Source organism: Lepisma saccharinum, chromosome 2 (genome assembly GCF_977018435.1).
Source record: "Lepisma saccharinum chromosome 2, izLepSacc3.1, whole genome shotgun sequence".
In the NCBI taxonomy this organism is placed as follows: Eukaryota; Metazoa; Arthropoda; class Insecta; order Zygentoma; family Lepismatidae; genus Lepisma; species Lepisma saccharinum.
In genome coordinates, this window is record NC_139230.1 from 158,158,393 (window position 1) to 158,181,719 (window position 23,327).

General features: G+C 35.6%; 1 protein-coding gene across 1 annotated transcript in view; it reads left to right on the top strand.

Annotated features, from left to right (window-relative positions):
* The window catches only part of LOC145984155 (uncharacterized), a 61,455-nt gene extending 44,943 nt beyond the window's left edge, over positions 1-16,512 (top strand). The window contains exon 3 of the mRNA XM_083117634.1: positions 10,327-16,512. Coding sequence (XP_082973760.1) covers positions 10,399-13,872 — 3,474 coding nt within the window. The 5' untranslated portion in view covers positions 10,327-10,398 and the 3' untranslated portion in view covers positions 13,873-16,512. The remainder of the gene's footprint in view (positions 1-10,326) is intronic.
* The last annotated feature ends 6,815 nt before the right edge of the window (positions 16,513-23,327 follow it).

Sequence of the window (23,327 nt, forward strand, 5' to 3'; positions counted from 1 at the left end):
ACATTCCAGTAGTTTGAGATATCGATAAGTGTCCAGAATGGATGGACACACGTAACAGTGTGGTATATAGAACATTTCTAGGGAAGGGCGATAAGGAAGTACCCGTAAAGCAATGACATTTAATAGTAGTACAGGAGTAAAAATTTGGGCAACAAAAAGGGGAGGTCCCTAGATAGCAGACCACCAGGACACAAAACTGAGAATGTTATACACAGGCCCATAGCTAGAGGGATGGGAAACTAACCCCCCCCCCCCCCCCCCGAGAGCCTGCTTTCCTTCCTGTGAAAAATACAGAACACATTCCTACCTGGAATATTATATCATGTGTTATTCTAGGAACATAACAAATATTAGGGTGTATGGATTCAGACTTGGAAATGATTTTACAATTTTCAGTATCTAGAACAGTTGTGGTAATGCGTCTGACTACTATGCTAAACTTTTCTAACGTTGGAAGCGGCCCCGGCGCCCACCCAGCGTCGAATAACTTGGGTACCTGGGGGAAACCCTGGGGGTAAAGGCAGTCAGGAGTGCGATGCTGATCACATCACCCCCACTCACGACCGGATCAAGAAAGTGTGGGGCGTTACCCCCATACCCCCTATACGCCTTCATGGCATGGTTCTAATCACAGGGGAGCACTTTACTTTTTTTTTTTTAGAACAGTTGTGACATTTTGAGTAGTCTTTGTATTAATGGTACCTAATGCCTTTGGATGTTTTTCTTGGATGTGTTGCTATGAACTTGAAACTGCTTAATTTTTTGTTGCCCCAATCTACCTTTTCGTAATAGTGATTCATGTGGCAGAAAGAGGGAGTGGATATTTGTTTTTTGTTACTTAGCGTTGCTTTTCTGCCACTTCTAGCATATCGTAACAATGAGTGATGACGTGAAATTGATGAAGAGATACTCATAAACAGTGCCGCAACCACAGGGGGCATTGCTCACCCCCCCACCGACCTTGGACAGAAGTCCATTCTAGGGGAAGGAAACATTAAACTAAAAAAAAAACAAGACTAGGAGAATCTAAGAATAGCAGGACAATTGGGTACTCATGATGGAATTAGTTTTTTATGTGTTCCTTGCATTTTTCTTCCAGACGGCCAATTGTACTTGCAAGGGGCATAGAGAGCAATTGCCCCCCCTCAATTTCAAATTTTATACAAATAAAAATACATTTCGTAAAATTTTCTTGCTTGCTTCGCTCGCAATCTCTGCTATTCTTATAGTACAATTCAGAGCCATAGCTATGGGGCGGCGGGAATCAGTCCTGGGAGCCGAACAATCTATATGAAAAAAAAAATGTTAAAGAGAATGCCATGGCATCCCGTAAAATTATCTGCACCCTATTAAAACAATTTCTTTCTATGAACTTAATATGAAATATTAATGATGACACTGTAATCCAAGGAGTCATTGATCAATCAAGGGATTCCTATTTGTTTGTCAGGTGTCAAAACATATATTTCAACTATAATATTTCACGCAATATTTTGCAAAATGGTTAACATAACCAGTAGGCAAACATTGTCTGTAGTGATGCAAGAGTCTCCCCTTTGAAAGAAATAGAGTCTGTGGGGGACTAAGGGACCCATGTTTTAATGTTTTATCAAGTAAGAAAAACGTATTACAAATTTTTACACAAGTCATCATAGTGTAGATAATATGTAACCATTATTATTTAATTAATTCGATTTTTCTTGCATAACACAACACAATGGTGTTGTTGGATTCTCGTTAGATTCCTTTGTGCATAAAAATCGTGCATACTGGAAACTAAGAGGGAATCATTATGAAGCACGATTATAAAGGACTCCCTTAATCAGTTCTGCATAGAGGCTCAAAGCTGTTGGTACATATTAATCATCTATTAACATTATCGACCTGTAAATATCAAGTCGGTACAATCCCTATTAGCCTATTTATGTTAAACGTTATATTCTTTGGCAATCTGGAAAGGTCATTATCGAAATATTGCTATTTGATTTTGCTCGAAGTTTTTTTTTTGTTTGTTGCAGTTTCTGTTACTTATCTCTTTTGGGGGAGGGGGCAAGTGCCTCTGTGTACCCTGCCATATCTGCCAATGCGACACAATATATTAAAAATTTGCCCCCTCTAGGATCGACTTCGCTCCCCCTACAAAGAATTCCTGGTTACAGGCCTGGTTATACACTATGAATTGTACACTACAAGACTACACCATTTACATATTTTTGGGAAGGCGGAAATTCTTGTGTATTTATACTAAAGTAAGCAATGTAGAGACCTGTTTAAGGCTAAAAAAACAAAAACATGAAATGGCTCAGGGGCTCACCCAGCCCCAAATGAAATGTTCCCTGGTGTTGGGGGGCAAAGATAGCCAGAGGGTGGTGCTGAACACATCACCTCCAAAATGTCTGAGATCGAGAATGTGTGGGCATACCCGCACACGCACGCACGCACGCGTTGATTGTCTTCGAACTAAAAATAGAATGTTTTATACAAGTAAAAGAATATTTTATTATTTAATTTGAGTTTCAATAAATTAATATAAATCGGTACGAATGTTTGAAACCTTCCTGCCTGAAAAGATTCTATGAGTTCTGAACTTTCTAAGTATTTATAACTATATGAAGTAAAAAAATTAAAATGTCAAAATAGGAATATCTCTCCCTTCTTTTCTACATTTTATTCAATTCGATTACTGCGTATATTTATTCCCATTATTGTGCTTAAAGTAAATATATAGAAACAAAAGCGAAGAGTTTTAATCACAGAATAATTGAACGATGTAACTTGCCTTCTTCCTTCGGATCAGACTCATAAACTGGTGTAATTTGTGTGACTGATAATTCTGACGATTCACTGTTTCGACTTCGAAAACTGTCCGTCTTGTTTTTTGAAAGGAGCCACTGAAGTAATGCAGTTCCCTGATTTCATAAATGTCTCTGCCTGAACAACACAAACCCAGATGGCAAAAAAAGATAAGCTTACAAACTGGTGGGTGAAACCTCCCCCCGCTGCGCAGGCACATCCCACAGACGTGAGAACCGCATGAGGAGGGTTGCTTGTTGAAAAATGACAGCAGCGCTACAAGCGGAAAATCCCCGAACTTTCAGAAGCTGTGGGAACTAAATACTTGTATTTTTTGTCATAAAATTATGGTAATTTCTGTTGAAAATATTGTGCAAACGCTTGGAATTATCTATATAAATTCATGACAGTAAGATCCACAATATTGAACCTAAACGGTATAAAATTTTAAAACTCTTCAAATGCCCAATTTAAAGCTGCTTTTCACATCCCATTAATACTGCTTTACTATTTTTTGTACTTCAAACTAGAACCCCAAATTGATTTTTTACAATCTACATCTTCGTGTATCCTTCTAGAAAAGCCTTGCAGAGTATCACCGAAATTGGAAGCATATGTTGGGAGATTTTTTCAATAGAAAGAGAAGTTGTTTTCAGCTGTTGAGAGAAAGGTCCAGCCGATGATTAAAGTGGGTATATGAGAGGCCAGGGCTGTGGTCCAAGATCTCTCACTTGAAATGATGTAAAAGAGCCTGTATGTACTTAGCTGTATGGGGTCGTGCACATTGGATTGGCCTTCATCGTCTGATCATACTATCGCTCATGATGTCTGGTCTGTACACCTCACATGATTGCTGGTGGCTCTATGCCTGATTCTGATTGTCCAAAAAATCGAATTACCACACATACCTCGCAGTCAATGGAAGACTGTATGAGAGCTGCAACCTTTAACACATTCGGGTCTGGCCTCATAATACAGCATTTTTACCTCTGGTCTGCGGTTTTTGGTTGTATATTTTTAATTTGTTTTTATTTACCACACATTTCTTAAATCTACAAAACTTCCTCTTTTCAATGAACAAAAATTTGTTAAATTTTCTTTTCATTTTCAGACATTTTTGAATATTTTTTTCAGCAATGTTTTGTGAAAAAAAGTACAACATTGTAACATTTGTTAATATAGAGATATTTTAAGTTCGTAATCTGGAAATTTCAATAATTAACTACATAAACTATCAATACATCTTTTGAATCTTGCATAAGAATACTTCATATGTGCACATAACAAAAAATAATTACAAAAATAATTACAAATTACAGGTAATTAGCTTTTGTATGAAAAAGTGGCTGCAGGACAGGACCAGACGATGTACCAGTTGGTTCTGCGTCATCTGTAAAAATTAAACAAATAAACTAAATAAATAAAATAAATTTTCATTTGACATACACTATACAAAATAATAAATGGAAAAAATAAAAATACATCAGTACATGTAGGAGAATCAAGCAAGAGGCGAGATGAATAGACCCCAAAAAATTACCTCTTCTCACTTCATTCATAAAATACTAGAGTTTGCAACACTGTTTATATTATCAACAATTAATTATTACGAATATAACCCACGTTCCAAATCTTCAAATTCATCTGCATCATCAAAATCGTCGCTAACTTCAAACTCTGAGGTGGAATCCTCATGCAGAATTTCCGCTATGCAGTCTGGATCTAACCACGCCATTCTAAACAATGCAACTTACATCAACCCGACAACAAACAGTCGCAGGTGCGAGATAAAAATAGCACATAAGTCACCTAGCAGTTGGAATTTCAACAGAGGGGCTTGAATGAACACGCACATGAGACAAAGTATGAACATAGCCTGTTGTTCAATCGACAAAGCGATTGCATACCACAGGACGGGCTACGCCTGTCGTTCGTCCACATTGACTTTAAGTGCACTGCGGGTAGGGTGACCAGACACATACATTAAAAAAAGAGGACAGAGCATGGCTAAAAAGGAGGACAAAGCCCAAAAAAAGAGGACACCTACCCTTAACCTTAGCTTATCCAAGGGGGGGGGGGGGGGGGGCTGTCTACTTCTTACATTTTTCAACTGAATATTTTTAGAAAAAAAAATTGAAAATAAATTACATTGTTCCCTAGAGAGTTCAAATATTTTGGTATTACATTTGTTCATAAAGACATAAAATGCAACGTAAAGGGAAAATTCACTTCGTTGGGCTATCAGGCAACCCCACCTTTTTTTGGATGCATGTTATTCGTGCCATTGATAATGGCAGTGTACAAATCGTTGGTAACGTTGGTAATTAACAGCAACTACATAAACACACAAAAAAAAAACTTTGATGGATAAATAATATTGTTTTTGTGAGGTTCAGTGTATAAAATGTGTGTGTGACAATCATACAACAAGTGGTTATTTTTCTCATTTATGATGTTAATTTTTGTAATTATTACAATTATGAAATAACTGTACTTATGTTGATTGATTTTGTTTGATTTTCTTCATTTTGTGCCACTTTTGGCTAATTTGCGAAGATGGAGATGAGTGATGATATGATGAAATTGAGGAATGGATGCACGTAGTGTGATGTGTTAACCACTCCGCTGGCATCTGTATTTATATAAACAACAAAACAAGCAGTGACGGTTTCTTGAATTTTAGTGATAAAAACAAAGTATGGGCTTTTGAACCCCCTCAGGTAAGTAAGTTTCTCGTACCGCATTTGCTTACAGATGATCTGACGTTCTCCAACAATTTGTTGATATTTGTGAGAAAATTCTCTCAACATTTGTATTAAGTTGTCGCGGCACAGAAAATAAATATTTAAATAAATATTTTGCTATATTTTGAGTAGTTCTGAATGACATTCGACAGACTTACTTGAATTGAAATATTTAGTCTATTTCTCATTTGCATTTTCTAATTCAGTATTACCACCAAAAACCTGCTTTACGATGCAAAATTAGTAAAAACTTTAACATCATCAATATAAATTCCTTTAATTTAAACCATAGATATTTCATGCATTTTTTAACATCACTGTATTTCCGATTTGTTATATTCTTTCACTTAAAACATTCAAATTCATCAAAACTTTGTATTCAATACATGACTCACAAGCAACATATATTGTTCTACCTCTTTAACAAATTCATCTTTTTGTTCCTTTTCAAATTCTTGTATTTTTGAATGAATATCCCCATATGTGAATGCAAATGAAACAAGTAAGTTTCGCTTAACCTATTTCCGAAAGAAACTGAATTAAAATTTTATGTAGTTTAGGTTTGAACAAGAAACATTTTAATGATGCGAACATTTCTGGCACTCTTTCATCAACAGGGAAATGTGACAGCCACTGACACAGATGGGAAGGGGGCTGATGTGGCTGCAGCCCCTCCACAAATATTGAGAAGATCAAAGTTTTCAAATAAAAGCAGCAATGGACTTGTGAAGAATCAAAGACGTAAATGCAAACACCTTTGAAAATGAGCCCCGATTACAAATTTTGCACTTGCACAACTTTTAAAACAAAAGTTAAAAACTGCAATTATGATATATATTTTATATTATATCCTGTTCCGTCCCACCAGAAAGCAATTGCAGCCCCCTCCGAAACAAAATCCTGCTTTCGCCTATTTTACACACTGCCTCATATTTGATTCTTCCATCGTTAAAACGTTAATATTTTCATGCTTTCATTGTTGAATTTATACTCTCGTAAAAGTAAATATTACTCAACAATCAAAATTCTCACTATGCATTTCTGTATTGCATATGTATGACTCGAAACAGAAGTGCAGAGACTGTACGAATGCGTTCCCGCAGACAATCTGGGGCTCCCTCAGAAGGAGAAGCAACAAGTTAGAAATATAATACTGATGACACGTTCAGAAAAAGTGATCATGCGCTCCATGTAAAATAGCAAATTATGATCGTTAGCATTGATACATTCCCTGTGCAGCACATTCGCTATAGTTGATGCTGCACTTTTCCCAAAAACGGGGCCTCTCCGATGAGGCAGTGGTAGTGTCGTTTCATTGTAATAAAGGGGTCGTGGGTTCGATACCTGGAGGAGACGCATAATGGTTCGGATCTCACTTTAAACTGTAGGTCCAGTCCCAATTAGCCTTACTGTTCATCAGTGGACTTAAAACACCAACTCAATGGATCAATCAATCCTTACGAAAAAGGAGGACATTTAGCGATTTTATAAAAAATCTGCCCGGACGCCGGACAGACACCTAAAAAGGAGGACATGTCCGGATAAAAGAGTACGTCTGGTCACCCTAACTGCGGGCTATGCCCATTGTGAGACCCCAATGTGTTAACCTAGAACTGTCCTAAAATGGCTGCATTGTAAATGCATCAGATTATAGCCAGATGACACTTCTTCCTGCCTGCATATGCATGTTGCGTTCCGACCACTAGTGCCATGTACAGGTGCCATTGGAACTTTTTCCTGGAACCCCCTAGTACATAAAATTTGGAAGCTGTTATCAACATCGTGTTCCTGTTTTAATGTTTGATTAGCAAAATCAGGCACCTTTACAATGCAGTAGATTCCCCTTTCATAAATTGCTTGCATTTAATTTTTAATACATATATACCCTTTTCACCAGTAATAATGGCAGTTTCACGGTATTTCACTTGGATATACTGTGAATGTTCGTACTAAAGGAGACATCCCATTGATAATGTAAGGAAATGTGACACTTTGTTTTGTATGATTCAATTGTTTCACTTGTGTGCAAGGGTTAAGTTGTTTGCTTTACATAGAAAAGAGAAGGAGGTTCGTGCATTGAAAATTGAGTCTGCACTCATGGTTCTTGCAAGCAGTGTGTTCCAAACCTCAATGGAAATATCAACATATAATAACGAGAAAGGCTAGAGAGATTGAAAATTACAAAATTTATTTTTGCATCAATCACTTCACTCTAATCTCATTTAGTCATAACTTTAAAAATAGTCAAATATTTTATTGAAAGGCTGCATATGAAAAAATCCCATAATTCGTCTCTAGTTTGTGAATAGTAATAATTTTCCAAATTCACTATTTTGCAGTTTGAATGCAAATCATAGAGAAATGAAGTCAATTTCATGGAAGCTAATATAGGTACTTAATATACCTGAATCTGTATGACATTCTTATTTCTATTTGCAAAAACATGAATTTAGTTTATAATTGTCAGGGAAATATTTAGATTTTGTCCTGGAAAACCTGGAAAAGTCAGGGAATTTCATTTCTGCTTGTCTGTAGCCACCCTGTTATTGAAAACAAAACACTCAACAATACACAAGTATTTATGTATTTGTATATTTATTTTGCACCTCATTCTTGATACTTTTGGTAATCCCAGTTATGAGGATTGTAATTGTAATGAAATTTGTGAAGTGGCACACAGAAACATTCATGCCCACACCAGGTCTTGAATGTTGGAATTTTCAGCAGCAAGATTTATATGTTTCAATCACAGTGCAATCAGCCATGGAATTGACAGGATATACAAGTGTAGATGATTATCTCACCGTGGCCATGTGGTCTTAAGGTTTCCAGCTCAGGCTACACAATGCATGCTGGTACACGAGTCTCCTAGGGGGAAGCGTAGCAACTTTCTTTTCTCCTGAGATTTTGGCCAGTGTATGGGACCGGTGGGCACCCACCATCATGAGGAAATTGGAGAGCTAGGAATGAGTAGCATAACCTGGTCGTGGAAAACCTACATCAATGACTGGAGGTTCGTCATGCTGACCACACATCACCCTGTAACTGGTTGGATGATCGCCCACCTCTGCTGTGACATGTGGGAGTGAGGCAGTTGGTATGTAGGCCCTGGCCCTCAAGGGCTGTTGCGCCATGGGTTGTTATTTATTAGTTTATTTATCAACCATCTTGTCCCCCACCCCCTCTTCCATTGGAATTTTATTGCATATAACAGCCGAAGTTCAAATGAAAATCTAGATCATTGTGAAATTACTGATAAATTTTATGAAAATAATTGTACCTATTGCAAAAATCCTCAGTAGCTCAGTCGTTAGGGCATCTGACTACCTTGGGAGAGAACCAGGTTTGATCTCCAGAGTTGGAGAACCAGGATTTTTTTCCACCTGTTCAAGTGGCTTCGACACCCACCCAGCATCATATAAAGTGAGTACCTTGACGAAACTCTTGGGGGTAAAGGTGGCCAGGGGCGTAGTGCTGATCACATCACCCCCACCTTCAGCCGTGATCAAGAAAGTGTGGGCCCTAACTCCACAACCCCTACTTTATGGCATGGTGCAAAGCACAGGGGAGCACTTTACTTTTTTACTTTTTTATTGCAAAAAATCAGGCTGTGTGACAAATATCAAAATTCTATCTTAGAATTGTTTGCACATCAGATTTTTTTTTTTTTTTTTTTTTTGAAAAGCGTGGGAGGGAGACTGGCAGTCGGTAGGTAAGCCAAGGCCCTTTAGAGCTGTTGCGCAAAGGATTATTATAATGCATAAAATATAATAAGACTTGTGATGTACATGGTGAACATAATAAATATAACAATTTATGTTTTTTATGGTTATCTGTAACACAAAAAACTGTGCCAGTGAAATTTTTTTATACTGTTTGCAGTATGAGTTACTTGAATACACTGCTATTCTTAAGTGTGTGTTTCTGTACAGATGTTTAGAGATAGAGGATTGAAAATATTTAAAAACACTTTTTGCTTTACATTGCTTAGAATTCTATTATTTGTTTTGCTTACACCTTCAGCAGCCTGTTTCCATGTTCTCTTTTAAATTGAAGTATTTAGAGGAACACAATTTATCAAACAGAATAAAACAAAATTTGAACTTATATTAAAATATCAGCTTAAAAGCTAACCTTTCAAAGAAATGCATTAATGGTTGGTTTTACAACAGTGTTATTGGATCACTGTTATCAATAGTGGTAGTAATTCCAAGCCATATGATGAAAGTAGACCCTTTGTCAAGAAGTCAATAAAATGTCAATAAAATTATCAAAATCATATCAAATCATGAAACCCAATTTGAACATTTTAAATAGGATTCCTGAATGAAACATCTGATGCAAAAACATAAGTTCACTTCAAGGTAACATTGGCAACATGCTGCATTATGTTGAGTTATTTCTTCAACATTTTTTTTATTTTAGTTTTCACCATTTCTTTATTCATTATAATTTTCAAAAGAAAAATACTATAACTGTATTCAGGAATTTGCAGTTAGATTTCCAATAACATCAGGTGACATATCTGTTTCTGGTGACAGAAGAAAAACAACTTAAAATCTGAAATATTTTGTGCGTAGAAATTAATTCTCCGTGAATGATTAGCATTTTAATATTATGTGCATGATTTAGAAGCATTTTGTGGCTAACGACTGTGATTAGTTTTCAAAAAGTTATAAATAATTATTATTACTATTATTAAATTTAAGTTATAAAGTGAAATTATTCTAGTGATAAGAATTTTCTCTTCATAATATAAAATTTAATTTAATTTTCTCTTTCTTTACAGTAATTGCATAATTTGTTGTTATCCAAACAAGTACTTAGAAGAAGTTGCCAATCACTCTTTTCTCCAGGAAAGATGAATATTTCAAAAACTATCCAGCCTCATGTGAAAGGTAATATGAAGCCTCCACCACTCATTGGAGACACTTCTGTTGAATATCAGGGTAGTTCAGACAGAAGAAACCCAATGCAGTTAATGTCATCACACCCATCAAATAAATTTTTGCATAATGTAGGACATAAAAGCTCTAAGCATAATTATAGGGATAGTCAACTTGATCGAGAACCTTTTCATTCTAACCAAGAGCAATCAAAAAATCCTGCTCTCCTTTATTCAGATAATGAAGCTTTGAAAAATCAACATGCACCTCTACATGACAGTGTCATTAAAAGTAATATGTGGCCCTATTCTGCACAAAGAATTTCAAGGGCTGATACAAGTTCCCGTAAAAAAGGTAATGATCATTTTCATTTTGATCAAAAATCCTCACAAGCTACATTCAACTATTCAGAAGTTCCTCAGCATTCTCCAAGAAATAATAGAAGTTCATGGTCTGATCGACTTACATCATACTCTGGACAGCAATATGAAAGTACTCATCATGATTCCTCACGTGATGGAAGCCCATTACATGATGAAAAATCCACCAGAAATTTTCGTAAATATTCAAGAGAAAACTCAGCTCATGATTTGTCAGAAAAAATGTCTGATGAAAGTCAGCATCTTCACATTCAACCACGTTCTCGTGAAAATTTGTCAATGAATTTAAGTCATGGGCAACGAAGGTCTTTGCAGTCAGTACCTAGACATGCATCTTTTAGCTTGAGCAATTCACATGTTTCTAATAGTAATCCTATGCAGCATAATTCTAATGCACACTCTCAAGATTCTAATTCTAAGAGCAATTCATTTTTGCATGCCCATGGTGCTGTTCAGTTTGCTCAAAATAACAATACTTCTCATAATTTTCGTTCACCTTTACCAACCAGTTCTCATTCAAGCCTAATGCAACATGTCAGTAAACGACCAAATTTTCCTATACCTTCTGAAGACAGAAAGAATCTTGTTAGTGAAACTAGTCATTGTCGAAGTTCAAATGAAAATCTAGATCATTTTGAACGCACTGAAAAATTTTATGAACATTTTCCATGGAAACGAGATGTAGATCATCGTAGTAGTGAAAAGAGACCATATACTGCCGGTGGACATGAGCACAGTAATCAGAGGTCTATTCTATCCCCTGAAGCTGAAGAAAATTTATATGCCAGTGACCCTTCTAATCACAGTAGTTCTTCAATGATACAAAACTCGAGTTTGAACATAGGAAATAGTGCAGCTCATGATGTGGACTTAAGGGAAGGTAAAAATACTATATTTAAGTTCAGTTTTAATGAAGAAAATTGTGAAGGTGTATATGATGAGGACTTAAGAGTGGGTCAGAAATCTTCCAGTCCTTCAGTGATACACTGTTCAAATGTGACTCAAGAAAAAGGCAGAAGTGTTGATGAGCATAAGATAAAAAACACATTTGCTCACAGGGATTGGAATTCTCGTCATTCCATCCGTGAAGTGTATAGAGACCCACCTGAAGTGATTTCTAGAAGTGGTTGTGAAGAGATTGATTTTACATGTGACTATAGTGATTCAGAAGAAAATGATGTACCTGACGATCGTAGTGAGAACCAAGTGAACATTCGTGAGTTACCTTTTAGTAAGAAACTTTCATGTTCTCAAGAAGAAGAATCAATATCATTCCAAGAGAATACAGATTTCATGGAAGATGCATCTAGAAACATAGAAGATAATCTGAAAGAAAAGCATGGCCAGTTTTTTGATGATTTGGAATGTAGAGAAAATAAAACTCTGTTGTTGACAATGGCCAGCTCTGCACAAGACGCATGTGGAAAATTAGATGAAGATTCAGGACATGCAGTTGAATCTAGTTTTAATAGACTGGAATTCCATAGTATTACACCTAATAGATCATTGCCTATGGAATTAACAGCCAATTCCAACGAATTCCCTCCACCAAAAAACAGTCAACCTGTGCCACCTATCCCTCCACCTCCAGCACCTCCATCCTTTGCTGTGCCACCACCATCTTGTTTCAGTCCTATTCCTGCATTTGTGGGTAACATTGATTTTTCAAAACCACCACCAAATTTTAATGCTTTCCCACCCCCAGTGAATTTTAGCAATGCACCTCCTCCAAGACTACCTCCTAATTTTATGTGCAGGCCACCTCCACCAATTCCAAATTTTCAACCTTATCCACCTTCTTTTCCATGCCAGCCACCAGCAGATCAAACTTTTTCACCTCATATGTTTCCTCCTCCTCCAACTGTTAGTGCTACGCAGAAAGTTCCTGGTGTTTCTCCAGCCCAAGGACAGCCAGAATTCTTTCTGTCTCCATCTCAAGCATCATATCCTCCACCTCAACCTCCATTATCAATGCCAGATTTTTATAGGCCTGTTCAGAATATTTCTCAAACAGATAATGCTGTTCCTTCAAATTCCACAAATTCTCATTCTGGTCCAGCATTTGCAAATTCGCTGGCCAGTCCACCAAATGTACAGTCTGCTCAAGAGAGTCAGCTTATTTCACCAGTAACTACCGACCAAGTTGAAGGTACATGTTTTGGCGATCAGCAACCAACTGTCCAAGATGGTGCTCCTGAAACTACTGCAGATATTTCAATTGGAAGCATGAATGTTGAAGTTCAGCCTGGTGATGTAATACATAGCAAAGAAGACACCAACAAAAATGAAGAAATTGAAGAAAACACTATGCTGGAATCAACAGTAGAACTTACTCCTGAGCCTGATACAGCAGTTGCACAGCCCAAAACTACCCTTTTAGGCAAATTGCAGGCCAAGAAACGCCTTTTGTCATTCTCGATGGCAAAACAAGGAGGACCAGGCAAAGTAAGTGCAAAGGTGAATAAAATAATACCAGATGCTGCTCCAAGTAAAGAAAGTGAAGATGATGAAAAGAAAGAAATAAAGAAGAGGAAGAAGCAAGAACGAAAAATTTTGGCTATTGAAGAAATCATGAGAGAAGAGGAGAAAATGAAAGTTGCAATAAGTGTTACTAAAACTCCTTTACCTATTAGTGTTGAATTTAACTTAAAACTTCTGGAAGACATTAATAAAGTAACCAGTGGAAATATGGAAGTTAAAGAGACAGATGTTTCTCAAGTCAAAAATGATGAAAAAGCAAAGAAAGTAATTCAAGGTGGTGAAACAAAGTTGGAACTTAATAAGAAAACTGACAAGAGGAATAAGGATCATGAAAAGAAGACAACAGATGAAAAACAGAACAAACACAAGATTAAGGAAAAGTACAAGGAAAAAGATGAGAGAGAAGTGGAAAGATATAGAAAGGATGACAAATATAGACGAGAATATTATACCAGCAGGAAATATCATGAAGATTTTAAAACTAATTTGAAAGAAACCACTAAGATAGATGAAACAAAAAGAATTTCCAAAGATAAAAGCTCAACAAAAAAGAAAAGCAAACAAAGAAGAAGCCATTCTCGAGATTAAACAACAGAGTGTTTGTGATATGTATAGCTGAAGTCATTATTTTCTAAGGCAAATTCTGTAAATCTTTGTGCCTTACAATATTCTTAGAAATGATTAAAAAGTTAAATTTAGAAATAACACAAATGTCTCTGTGTTGAAATTCTTGTTTTGTTACTTGAATTAATAATTGTTTGATGTTCCTTCTTTCTTCTTGTCTGTTGAATGAATGTGTGTGTGTGACAAAATATGAAACCTGTCTGTGTAGCTGTTACACTTTTTGTCTGACTGTAATGCTGATTTTGTCAACTCTATCTGTAGTCATGATCAATCAACCTCTGTATGTTGTTTTCATAGCACAGGAGACAGCTACTCCTTTTTCTAGTTCTATATTCTTTATTATGTGTGCATGTCCAAAATGGTTATCCAGTTGTTATATTTTTCTTTATTAGTTGATTTTTATTATGTTTTGTTTCTGAAAGTTTTCATTTTTGTTTAGTTACATTTATGAAATCAATGTTTCAATATTTAGAGTGAATAATGTTACTTAGTATTCATGAATAATGTATTGCCTTTTCTTTTACGCGTGTGTGTGTACTTGTGTGTGCATGTTTATGAATATGTTAGAGTAACAGTATACTACCATCTCCGTGTAAATTTTTGTATTTATATATTTTTTTCAAAATTCTTACTTTAAAAGAATAGCTGTCGTGAATACCATAGAGCTATACCACTGAGCTATAGTAAGTAATATGCTTGAAAGTATTTTTCACCATATTTTGCTCTTTAGGACTATAAACCTACCATTCATCACTAGATATTGCTGATGAGATTTTTTGTTGTTTTCTTTATTTTGTTGATTAGTTCTGTTAAGTTGGGCACTATAATTTCTTCTCCCTCCCAAAGTAAATTGTATATCTTCTGTTGTACTTTGTAATCAGGATAGACAGTTAGGTTTGACCTTCCTTGCTTTGTAGTTGAAAAATATATAATTATGTTTTCCTGTTCATTCGTGAATTACAGTTGTTAGGTATGCAATTTAGTGATTCTTGTATAAGTGCTTTTCTATAGGTTTCTGTGTAACTTCAATCAGGGGTCAATGATAATCTATGAAATAAATTGAATGAAAGAGTTCATATTGCCCACTGAGGAAATTGTTACATTAAAATTTCATGTTTTCTTAAACACAAAATCTTTATGAAAAAATAAAAACTTGTGAAACATTTAAAATGGGGGGTCATAAAATGAATACTGTGTGAGGTTTCCAAAATTAGTATTACCTGCATTCTTAGCTTACAAAAATTTTAGTATTATAAGAAATTATAAAATGTAGTATTTTGATGCCTAATTTTTCACTAGCATTTAGATTTACTCTGTTAGTACACACAATGAAATTAGATGTAAGTAATTACCAGTATTATATCTGTGCTTATCAGGAAATAATTGAAAATGCAAGTGGAACATTCTTCAGAATTGAACAGTAAATTAAAGTTAGTGGTAGTTGATATTACAGTTCATAATGTAGAAGCCTAATACAAAACAAATAAGGTCATGCTGTGTATCATGTAAGTATCAAATTAATTCCCACATTTCTGTTAGTGAAATACTTGACTTTTAATTATGTGAACTCTTCACAAACACACACAAACACAAATACACGTATATACATACATACATATACATATTCATAGTGTTGAAGTATTGTACATCTTTGTTATGTGGTAATGTATTTACTGAACATTTTTAGTACCTTCCAAAAGCATAATAGATAAACAATAATTTTATATGCCATATAAATCCTTAATCAAATGTATCATATATGAATCAACATGCAAATTCTTGTTTTCAACAGAAAATTTGTGTTTGTTTAACTAATGTACAAATATTAACCAGAATAGCTTGTAAAATCACAGAACACGAAACCATACTATAAGCAAGATACTGTATGAAATACTTCAAAATTAGTAAAAGACTATTTTTAGCAGACGAGTGTGTTTTTTATGTAAAAATGACTTCCTTGAAAACACATGACAATTATGACAAACTGTAATGTAATATGATTTTAAAATGACCATGTGCGACGATAGTTGTTGAATTTTATATACATGTTATTTTTATTAACCAAGAAAGAACATGAATGAAATGCATAATAGAAATTAGAAAATTATGTTCAATAAAAACAGTAGACAGTATTATGTTTTGTATTACTTTAAGTAAATGTTTTTCCTATAGTATTCTTTGCAGTTGTTCAAGTTCTTGAGCAGCTTTGAATGACTTAAGAAAAAATATGTAGTTTGTCAGGAATCAATGAGTTAAATATTTTTAGTGTATAATGAATTTTAAAAAAGATAATAGAAATAAACTCATAACGGATAATATTATGAAGTTATATATGCAACAGTAATAAATATTTATGACACATATTTCTGTACTCTTATGTCATGTATCTAATTTGTTATAAGTTTACAAATATAATTTTGTACAAGATCAGTGTCAGAGGCTATTGCAGACAGGTTTCTTGACTTCTTGCCACATGCAGGAAACTCCTTGTTTACAATGTGAGTGTGTTTGTATGTATATGTATATATGGGAAAAGTCAATATGTTTATAATATTGTCAATGTAAGTTACTGCTCAGATTGAAATAAATTGTGTTTCTTTTTGATGTGGCCTTTAGTATGTTTTCTGTACAGTGTAAATTTATTTTAGGTATATTCATAAAGTGGTTTGTAAACTAAACTTATCTTTAGGGAATTTGAAAGGTTTTAAAATATTTCTTTTATTCATATTCCCAATTAACAACCATTTGTTGTTTTTGATGTCTGAAACTGCAAAGGCTAGTAATACAGAGGTTTTGATAAATTACACAAAATTTGTTTTTGTTCTGCTTTATTCTTACTACAATAAACAGAAGTTTGAAAATTATGTGCCCAAGATACAAACTGAAATCATGGGCATTGCCAGACATGTTTATGTGTGGGTCAGGCTGTTGATATTATATTGAATAATAATAATAAACTATAATTTTATTGTCAGTTTAGTTCAGTGGTTCTCAAACTTTTCAAACCGTGAGCCCTTTTCACCCAAAGACAAGGCTGCAGAGCCCCAACATTTTTTCTGTGCCTGTCGGAGCAAAATTATATTTTTACAGCCAATGAAGATTTGGGTATTAGATAAGAAAAAAGTGTTTTAATTACTGATCTCATTTTGATGAGTGTGCTTGTTTCTTACAAAATTCTTTTAAATCCCGCTCTATGAAGGAGAGTTAGAGTCTTATATCAGTGCACCAATATTCACCGAACAATAGTTTATCAAACATGGTATTTTCAGAAGTGAGGTGTCAAATCAATAAGATTTTCATATTAACATGCAGTTAGGCTGTGAGGCTTGTCTTTAACTGCAAACGGATCTATTACCCATGAATATTTTTTTATGTTCTCGTGCATTGCATTTGGGGAGTGCTTCAAGAGTGCATTACTTATTTCTTGCAGGTGCAAAATTAATTCTTAAAAAATCTGATGAGATTCTCTCGATGCTTCCTTTGAGCTCTTCCAGAAAGTCATTGACTGCTGGGAAACTATCGAGCTCATGCTTTCGAAAACATTCAACCCAGAAGTGCGCCTTTCTGTTTAGATCATGAATTTTGTCATGCCATGAAAACAGTAGCAAGCTTTGCAGACCTAGCTTGAATTCGTTCATTCTTGTGAATATGTTGGCTAAATATGAAAGTTTGATTTTTCATGGAAAGCACCCCAGAGTTCTTGCAGAGCCTCAGGGCTCCATGGAGCACACTTTGAGAATTGCTTTTTGATGGCTTTTGCACACCACAATTCAAAGAATTCCAAGCACATCTGGAGTAATCTGTTAACGTTCGAATGGTGAAGGGCCTCAAAATATAAATTTAATATGTGAGAAATTTTTGTATGATATTTTAAAATGTCTTTAGAACAATGGCAATGATGGTGATAATGCACACTAATTATATTTTTAGTATTTGCAGCTCAGAAGTAAAACTTGACAACCCCCACAGCATTCAAAATAGAGTTCATGTTAGATGTAGTTGCTGTACAATAGTGAATGAAGTTTCTTCAGTAGCCATGGTCAGAAACTCGGCATCATCTGGGTAATACTTTGGAAACAAATAATTTTATTTTCCTAAACAGTATACAAGATATGGTTACATAGAACGATTATTATTTTATGTATACGGATAAAAGTAGTCAAACTACTTTCGGAGGTATGCGCTTATACCCTGGTACCTGAAAATTAACCCAGGGCATCAGTTCCACAAATTTTCTATGGATTCCCCTGCTTTTCTTTGATTCATCCTTTATTTACCGTTTTTTATTACAATAATTCACTGTGACATTGGCAAGAATGCTGCAGTGTGAAGAACCAAATTTGTTCGGTTTTCCTGAACAAAGTTGGTTTTACATCATTCTACAAGGTAAGAAGATTAAGATAAAGGTTAGAAATAGTAGGAAGTAAATAAGTGTTAGTGTTTAACATTAATATTATTTATGATCACAGATACGAAATTACATAAGTGTGTAATTGGGTGGGTAATGTTTTCTTAGGAGAAGTTTTATTGTGTGTCGTGTGCATTAGTGTTGATGGATGAGATGAGGAATAGACATTAACACGATTCTATGAATGTTAAGCAGGGTCTATGTTCTAGTATGTTATGTTTGAGATAGTGAGAATATTTTTGGCTTTGAGATGTAAGTATTAATACTAGGAAGGGATATGAAAGAGCGAGTGGTGCTTGATGCAAGGAGACTTGCGGGAGACCAGCAAGAGTTCGTCGAACTGGGATGAACATCGGTACGACGGTTGGTACCCGGGACATCATCAGGAAGGAAAGAAGTAGGGAGATTTCCTGGGAAGTATCGGGTACATTAGTACGTTCGGTAGTGGAAATATGGAGAATTGTCAAGAATCAGTGAGAGAAGTTTGCAGAGTGTTTAGTAACGAGAATAAAGAAGGGGGTGTAAGATTACAGTTTAAGAAAGAAACAAAAAAGAAAAATCTGGGTTAAATTCGGTTGGTTCCTGGGTCGAATCCTTGCAGTGTTATCCTTTACCTTCCTCCGGGGAGGCGTAACCTTTTTTTTCGTTTTGGCGTATCACTGTCTTGTGTATTAGTGTGTCCTTCTTGATGTTCCTGTGGGAGGTTCTGCTTCATTATCCTCTTGGTGATCTTAGTCCGAAGGAGGGATGTCCTGTTGTTGAGTTTGTCGAAGGTGGATTCTTTGTGATCTTCTGGGGGGTATATTACATTCCGGAGGTAGGGGTTGAATGGGGAGGTGAGTGATGCTGGATTTGAAGAGGGAATGTTCCTCTTTCGACACCAGGTTTGTTAAGTCGTTTAGTAACGTAAAGTGCTCGGGATTTCTTATTAACTGCTACGTGTTGAAGTTTGGTAGCTTTAGTCTTAAATCTTTGATTTGTTTGTTCGATGTGTGGCAAAAGAAGGCTTTATGTTCCAGTGTGTCCGTCTCAGTTGTACATTTCAGGCATTTATCATATCAGTCTGTCTTAGGTTGTGCTTATTTAGGTGTTGACCATAGCGACAGTGTCCCATTAGGAAATGTATGAGACCTCTCATGGAATGGAAATGGTCCATCGAAAGTCGTTCTTTTATGTTTGGAAGGAAGCTGTGAAGTCTCCTTCCTTGTGTAGCTTGTGTCCATTCCTGTTGCCAGATGCTAAACAAGTGGTGGTAAATTTCTGGTACCGTGGCAGGGCGTATTCCAATTAGTTTATAGATTTCGTCCTCTTGTCCATTTCTAAAGTAATATTTTGATGCTCTAGTTTCAATGACAATTTCAATAGGCTGTAGGCCCACTATCATGAGAAGAGCCAGGGTTGAGGTTGTTCTGAATGCACCCGTAAGGCGAAGAATCACTTTGCGTTGTGAAGATCTCAATCTGTTTTTAATGTATTGTTTACTGGTTTCCATAGCCCACAGGGGTGAGCCATAGGAAATAATAGCATTATATATGGTAATGAGATATGTTTTTATGTGTGATAGTGGAAGGTTGTAGTTTGCAGAACTCAATGTGGCTAGACTGTTTATAGTTGTTTTGGCCTGGGTTGTTGCCCGGGCTATGTGTCTGTTAAAAAACATCTTCTCTTGAAGAATAATACCAAGGTATTTAGCTTCTCTTACTCTTTTTAAGTTTCTTCCTCTGAGTTTGATTTGAGGGTTTCTTTGTAACTTCCCCTTAAGGATAATATAATGAGTCTTTTCGGAAGCTATTTTGAGTTTAGCATGATCACACCAATCGGATAGCATATTGATTGCAGTAGATGCTTTATCTTCGATTTCCCTTCTTGAGTTACTGGAAGTGAGCATGATAATGTCATCCGCATAAGCTATGATCTGTTCTATGTCTGGATGATCTTGTAGTTTCATAAGCGCAGGCTCCAAGTTAGTATTCCAAAGCTCTGGTCCCAGAATGGAACCCTGAGGTCAACCTTTTGACGTAATCTTACTCATTTGTAGATCCGGATATTTGATGCTAACTTTTCAGAAGTAGGAAGAGTGTACCTGGGCAGTTCATGTTTTTAAGTGTTTGAAAAAGGCTGGGCCACCACAAGTTTCTCGAAGAGTTTTCCCAAAATGTTGAGAAGACATATTGGTCTGTATGAATTGACCCTGGTTTCATCTTTATTTGGATGTTTCTTGATGATTATTAAGTTTGCTTCCTTCCAGGTTTCTGGGAATATCTTCTGAATAAGGCACTCATTAAATTGTTGAGTAATGTAAGGCGTAAGTACTGGGGTGATTTCTTGTATTATTTCCACAGGAATTCCGTCTGGTCCCGGGGACTTCTTCCTCTTCATGCTGCTTATTTCGTTTTCTACTTTCTGGGTAGTGAAAGGTAATATTGGTGATTCTGGATATGGCTGGTGATAGATTTTTCTTGTATTCTTATTTTCATCGCTGTTGTTTTCAGGTTTGTCATCTGGTATGAGATTCTTCATTCTTCATCGAAGAACGTCTGGAAATAAATAAATGGGGCACCCAGTATAAAATCACTACCGGCAAAATAAAAAAACTGCAAACCATTTCCACCTTAATTAATGACGAGAACAACATGAATATGACAAAGGACTTGGAAGAAACCATCATCTGGGTAACCCATAAGCACAATGCAATGGACAAACTTTCACCTGCCATTTTCTTGGTATCACACTTTTGTTGATTATCAAGTTTTACTCCTGAGCCGCTTTTATGGAGAATAATATTCCTTTCATGTACAAAAAATATAGAATCTTTGACATATTCTTATATGAATTACGTTAAAATAGATATACAGTTCAATTTTAAGTCCCCTTTATGCACAGGAAGGCTAATCGTGATGAGACTTGCAGATTAAATTGGAGTCCGAACCACTTGTGCCTCTACTGGGTATCAAACCCAGGATACCTCTATTACAAGGTGACTATGTTACCACTACGACATCCATCAAACATTTCTACATAAAGTAGAGTTAACTCATGTTCGAATTAAACAAAATTTATGCATGAATCACACGAGGCTAGATTTCCTGCTGGATTTTCCAGTTGGACATATGCTAGTTGTGTGGTACTGACTCATATGCTAGTTTTTGCCTTGCACGATACTTGTTGGTACACTTTTGTTCCCACAAAGCATTGCACAGAGCTGACAAGCTAACAAGATGTACGAGCATTTTGAAGAATGTTGTAGGAGAATAGTTACGCTACTACTGCTGTTAGAAATTTAAAGAATGAAAAGTGTGTGTTAGAAATTGGCTTGAAAGAAAATATGGTAATCCAGGTGTACTCAACAAGATTTTCAATGAACTCTGGTATGTATATTCTTCATACATGAGATTCTAAGGATTTATTCAAAAAAAATATTTTGTTCAACTAAATATGTCAAACATTTAATACACTGGTAATAATGAGGAGTTCGATTATTGGCTAATCACATTTGTCATGTATAAATCTCATCGCTGTGGATAAATTCCTAAATATTAATGAACACGATCTCTATTCTTTTTCTCTCGTGGAGCAGTGAACATAAACAACCACCACTCAGAAACTCCCCACAAAAAACTATTCCCTGAATTTCGCTCTGATTGGCTGTTCCACGGAATCTAGCAGAGAAAGCCAGTTGCAAATAGAACATGGTCTAGTCATCAAAACCAGTCAGGTAGCCACTCCAGTGACAACTAGGGCATTTCTACTGGATATCCAGTTTCTTGTGATTCGGCATTTAGATTATTTCTGATGTGATGCTTTTTATTTTTAGAGAAGCCTATTTTTAAACTTGTGGATTTTGCAATTTTTTAGTATTTCACAGGTTATATCTGCTAGTAGCATCAATATCCAAGTAATGTACAGGGTGAGCGTAAAGTCTTTCCCTGATTATGAATAATTATATCTCAACTTCCACGGTAGATAGGCAAGTGAAACCTATGGCAATAAGTAGTGCAATACATCAAGTTTTTTTCCATTTCTTTGTTTTTTCTGATTCTTATTTTGATTCCCATATCATGGCCACCAGTTCGCCGGACATAACCCCTCTTGACTTTTTTTTTATGGGCTTACGTTAAGCACACAGTGTTTAGTTCACCAGTTCCTGATATGTAAACTCTTCAGACACGAATACAGGATGCTATAGAGACTGTGACGGAAGAGATGTTGGCAAAGACATGGAGAGAAATTGAGTATCGCCTAGACGTTCTAAGGGCAACAAAAGGAGCACATGTCAAAATGCACTGAAGCATACTGATAAAACATTATGAGTTTAGCTACCATTTCCAACAAACCGCATATCTGTATCTAGCATAGTTTGTAATCGGGGAAAGACTTTATGCTCACCCTGTACTATGTCAGTCTTCTAATGGTGAGCTTTCATGCCCAGTAAACAAATCTTTGTTGTACTGTTGCTTTACGAAGATGAAAAGGGCAGAAAACAGGTAAAAACTGCATTTTGGACACACTTTATTGCCGCATAACAATGGAAAGCAACAATGACCCATCAAAACACTTAATATCTATAAACAGTCTTATATTAGCAGTATCGAAAAACAAAAGTTTGGAATAATGTTGCTTTCTACAGATACAGCACTCCAAACTTAACCATATTTATTTTCATGAAAAATGGGGGTGGTATGACCTTGAACTTCAACATTTCCTGCAGGAGGGGAATTTTTTTTTTCAGGTGCACATTATTCATTTTTCATGTACTTGAACATGAAAAAAATCACCGTGATCAAAAAATACAACTATCCAAATATCAAAAATCAAAAAATTAAAAAGATGATGTACTAAAAATTTGACCACATGAAAGAATTCTGTTCAGCAAAAGAAAATCTTTCCAATTTTTCTCTTCCGGTTATCCATCACAGATAAATAATTAATGGGAAGGCAAGGTAGAATGGTATCATCACCACTTGTACACATTATAGTGTTCTCGATAATTTTTTTTTCACTAAAGGCCCCG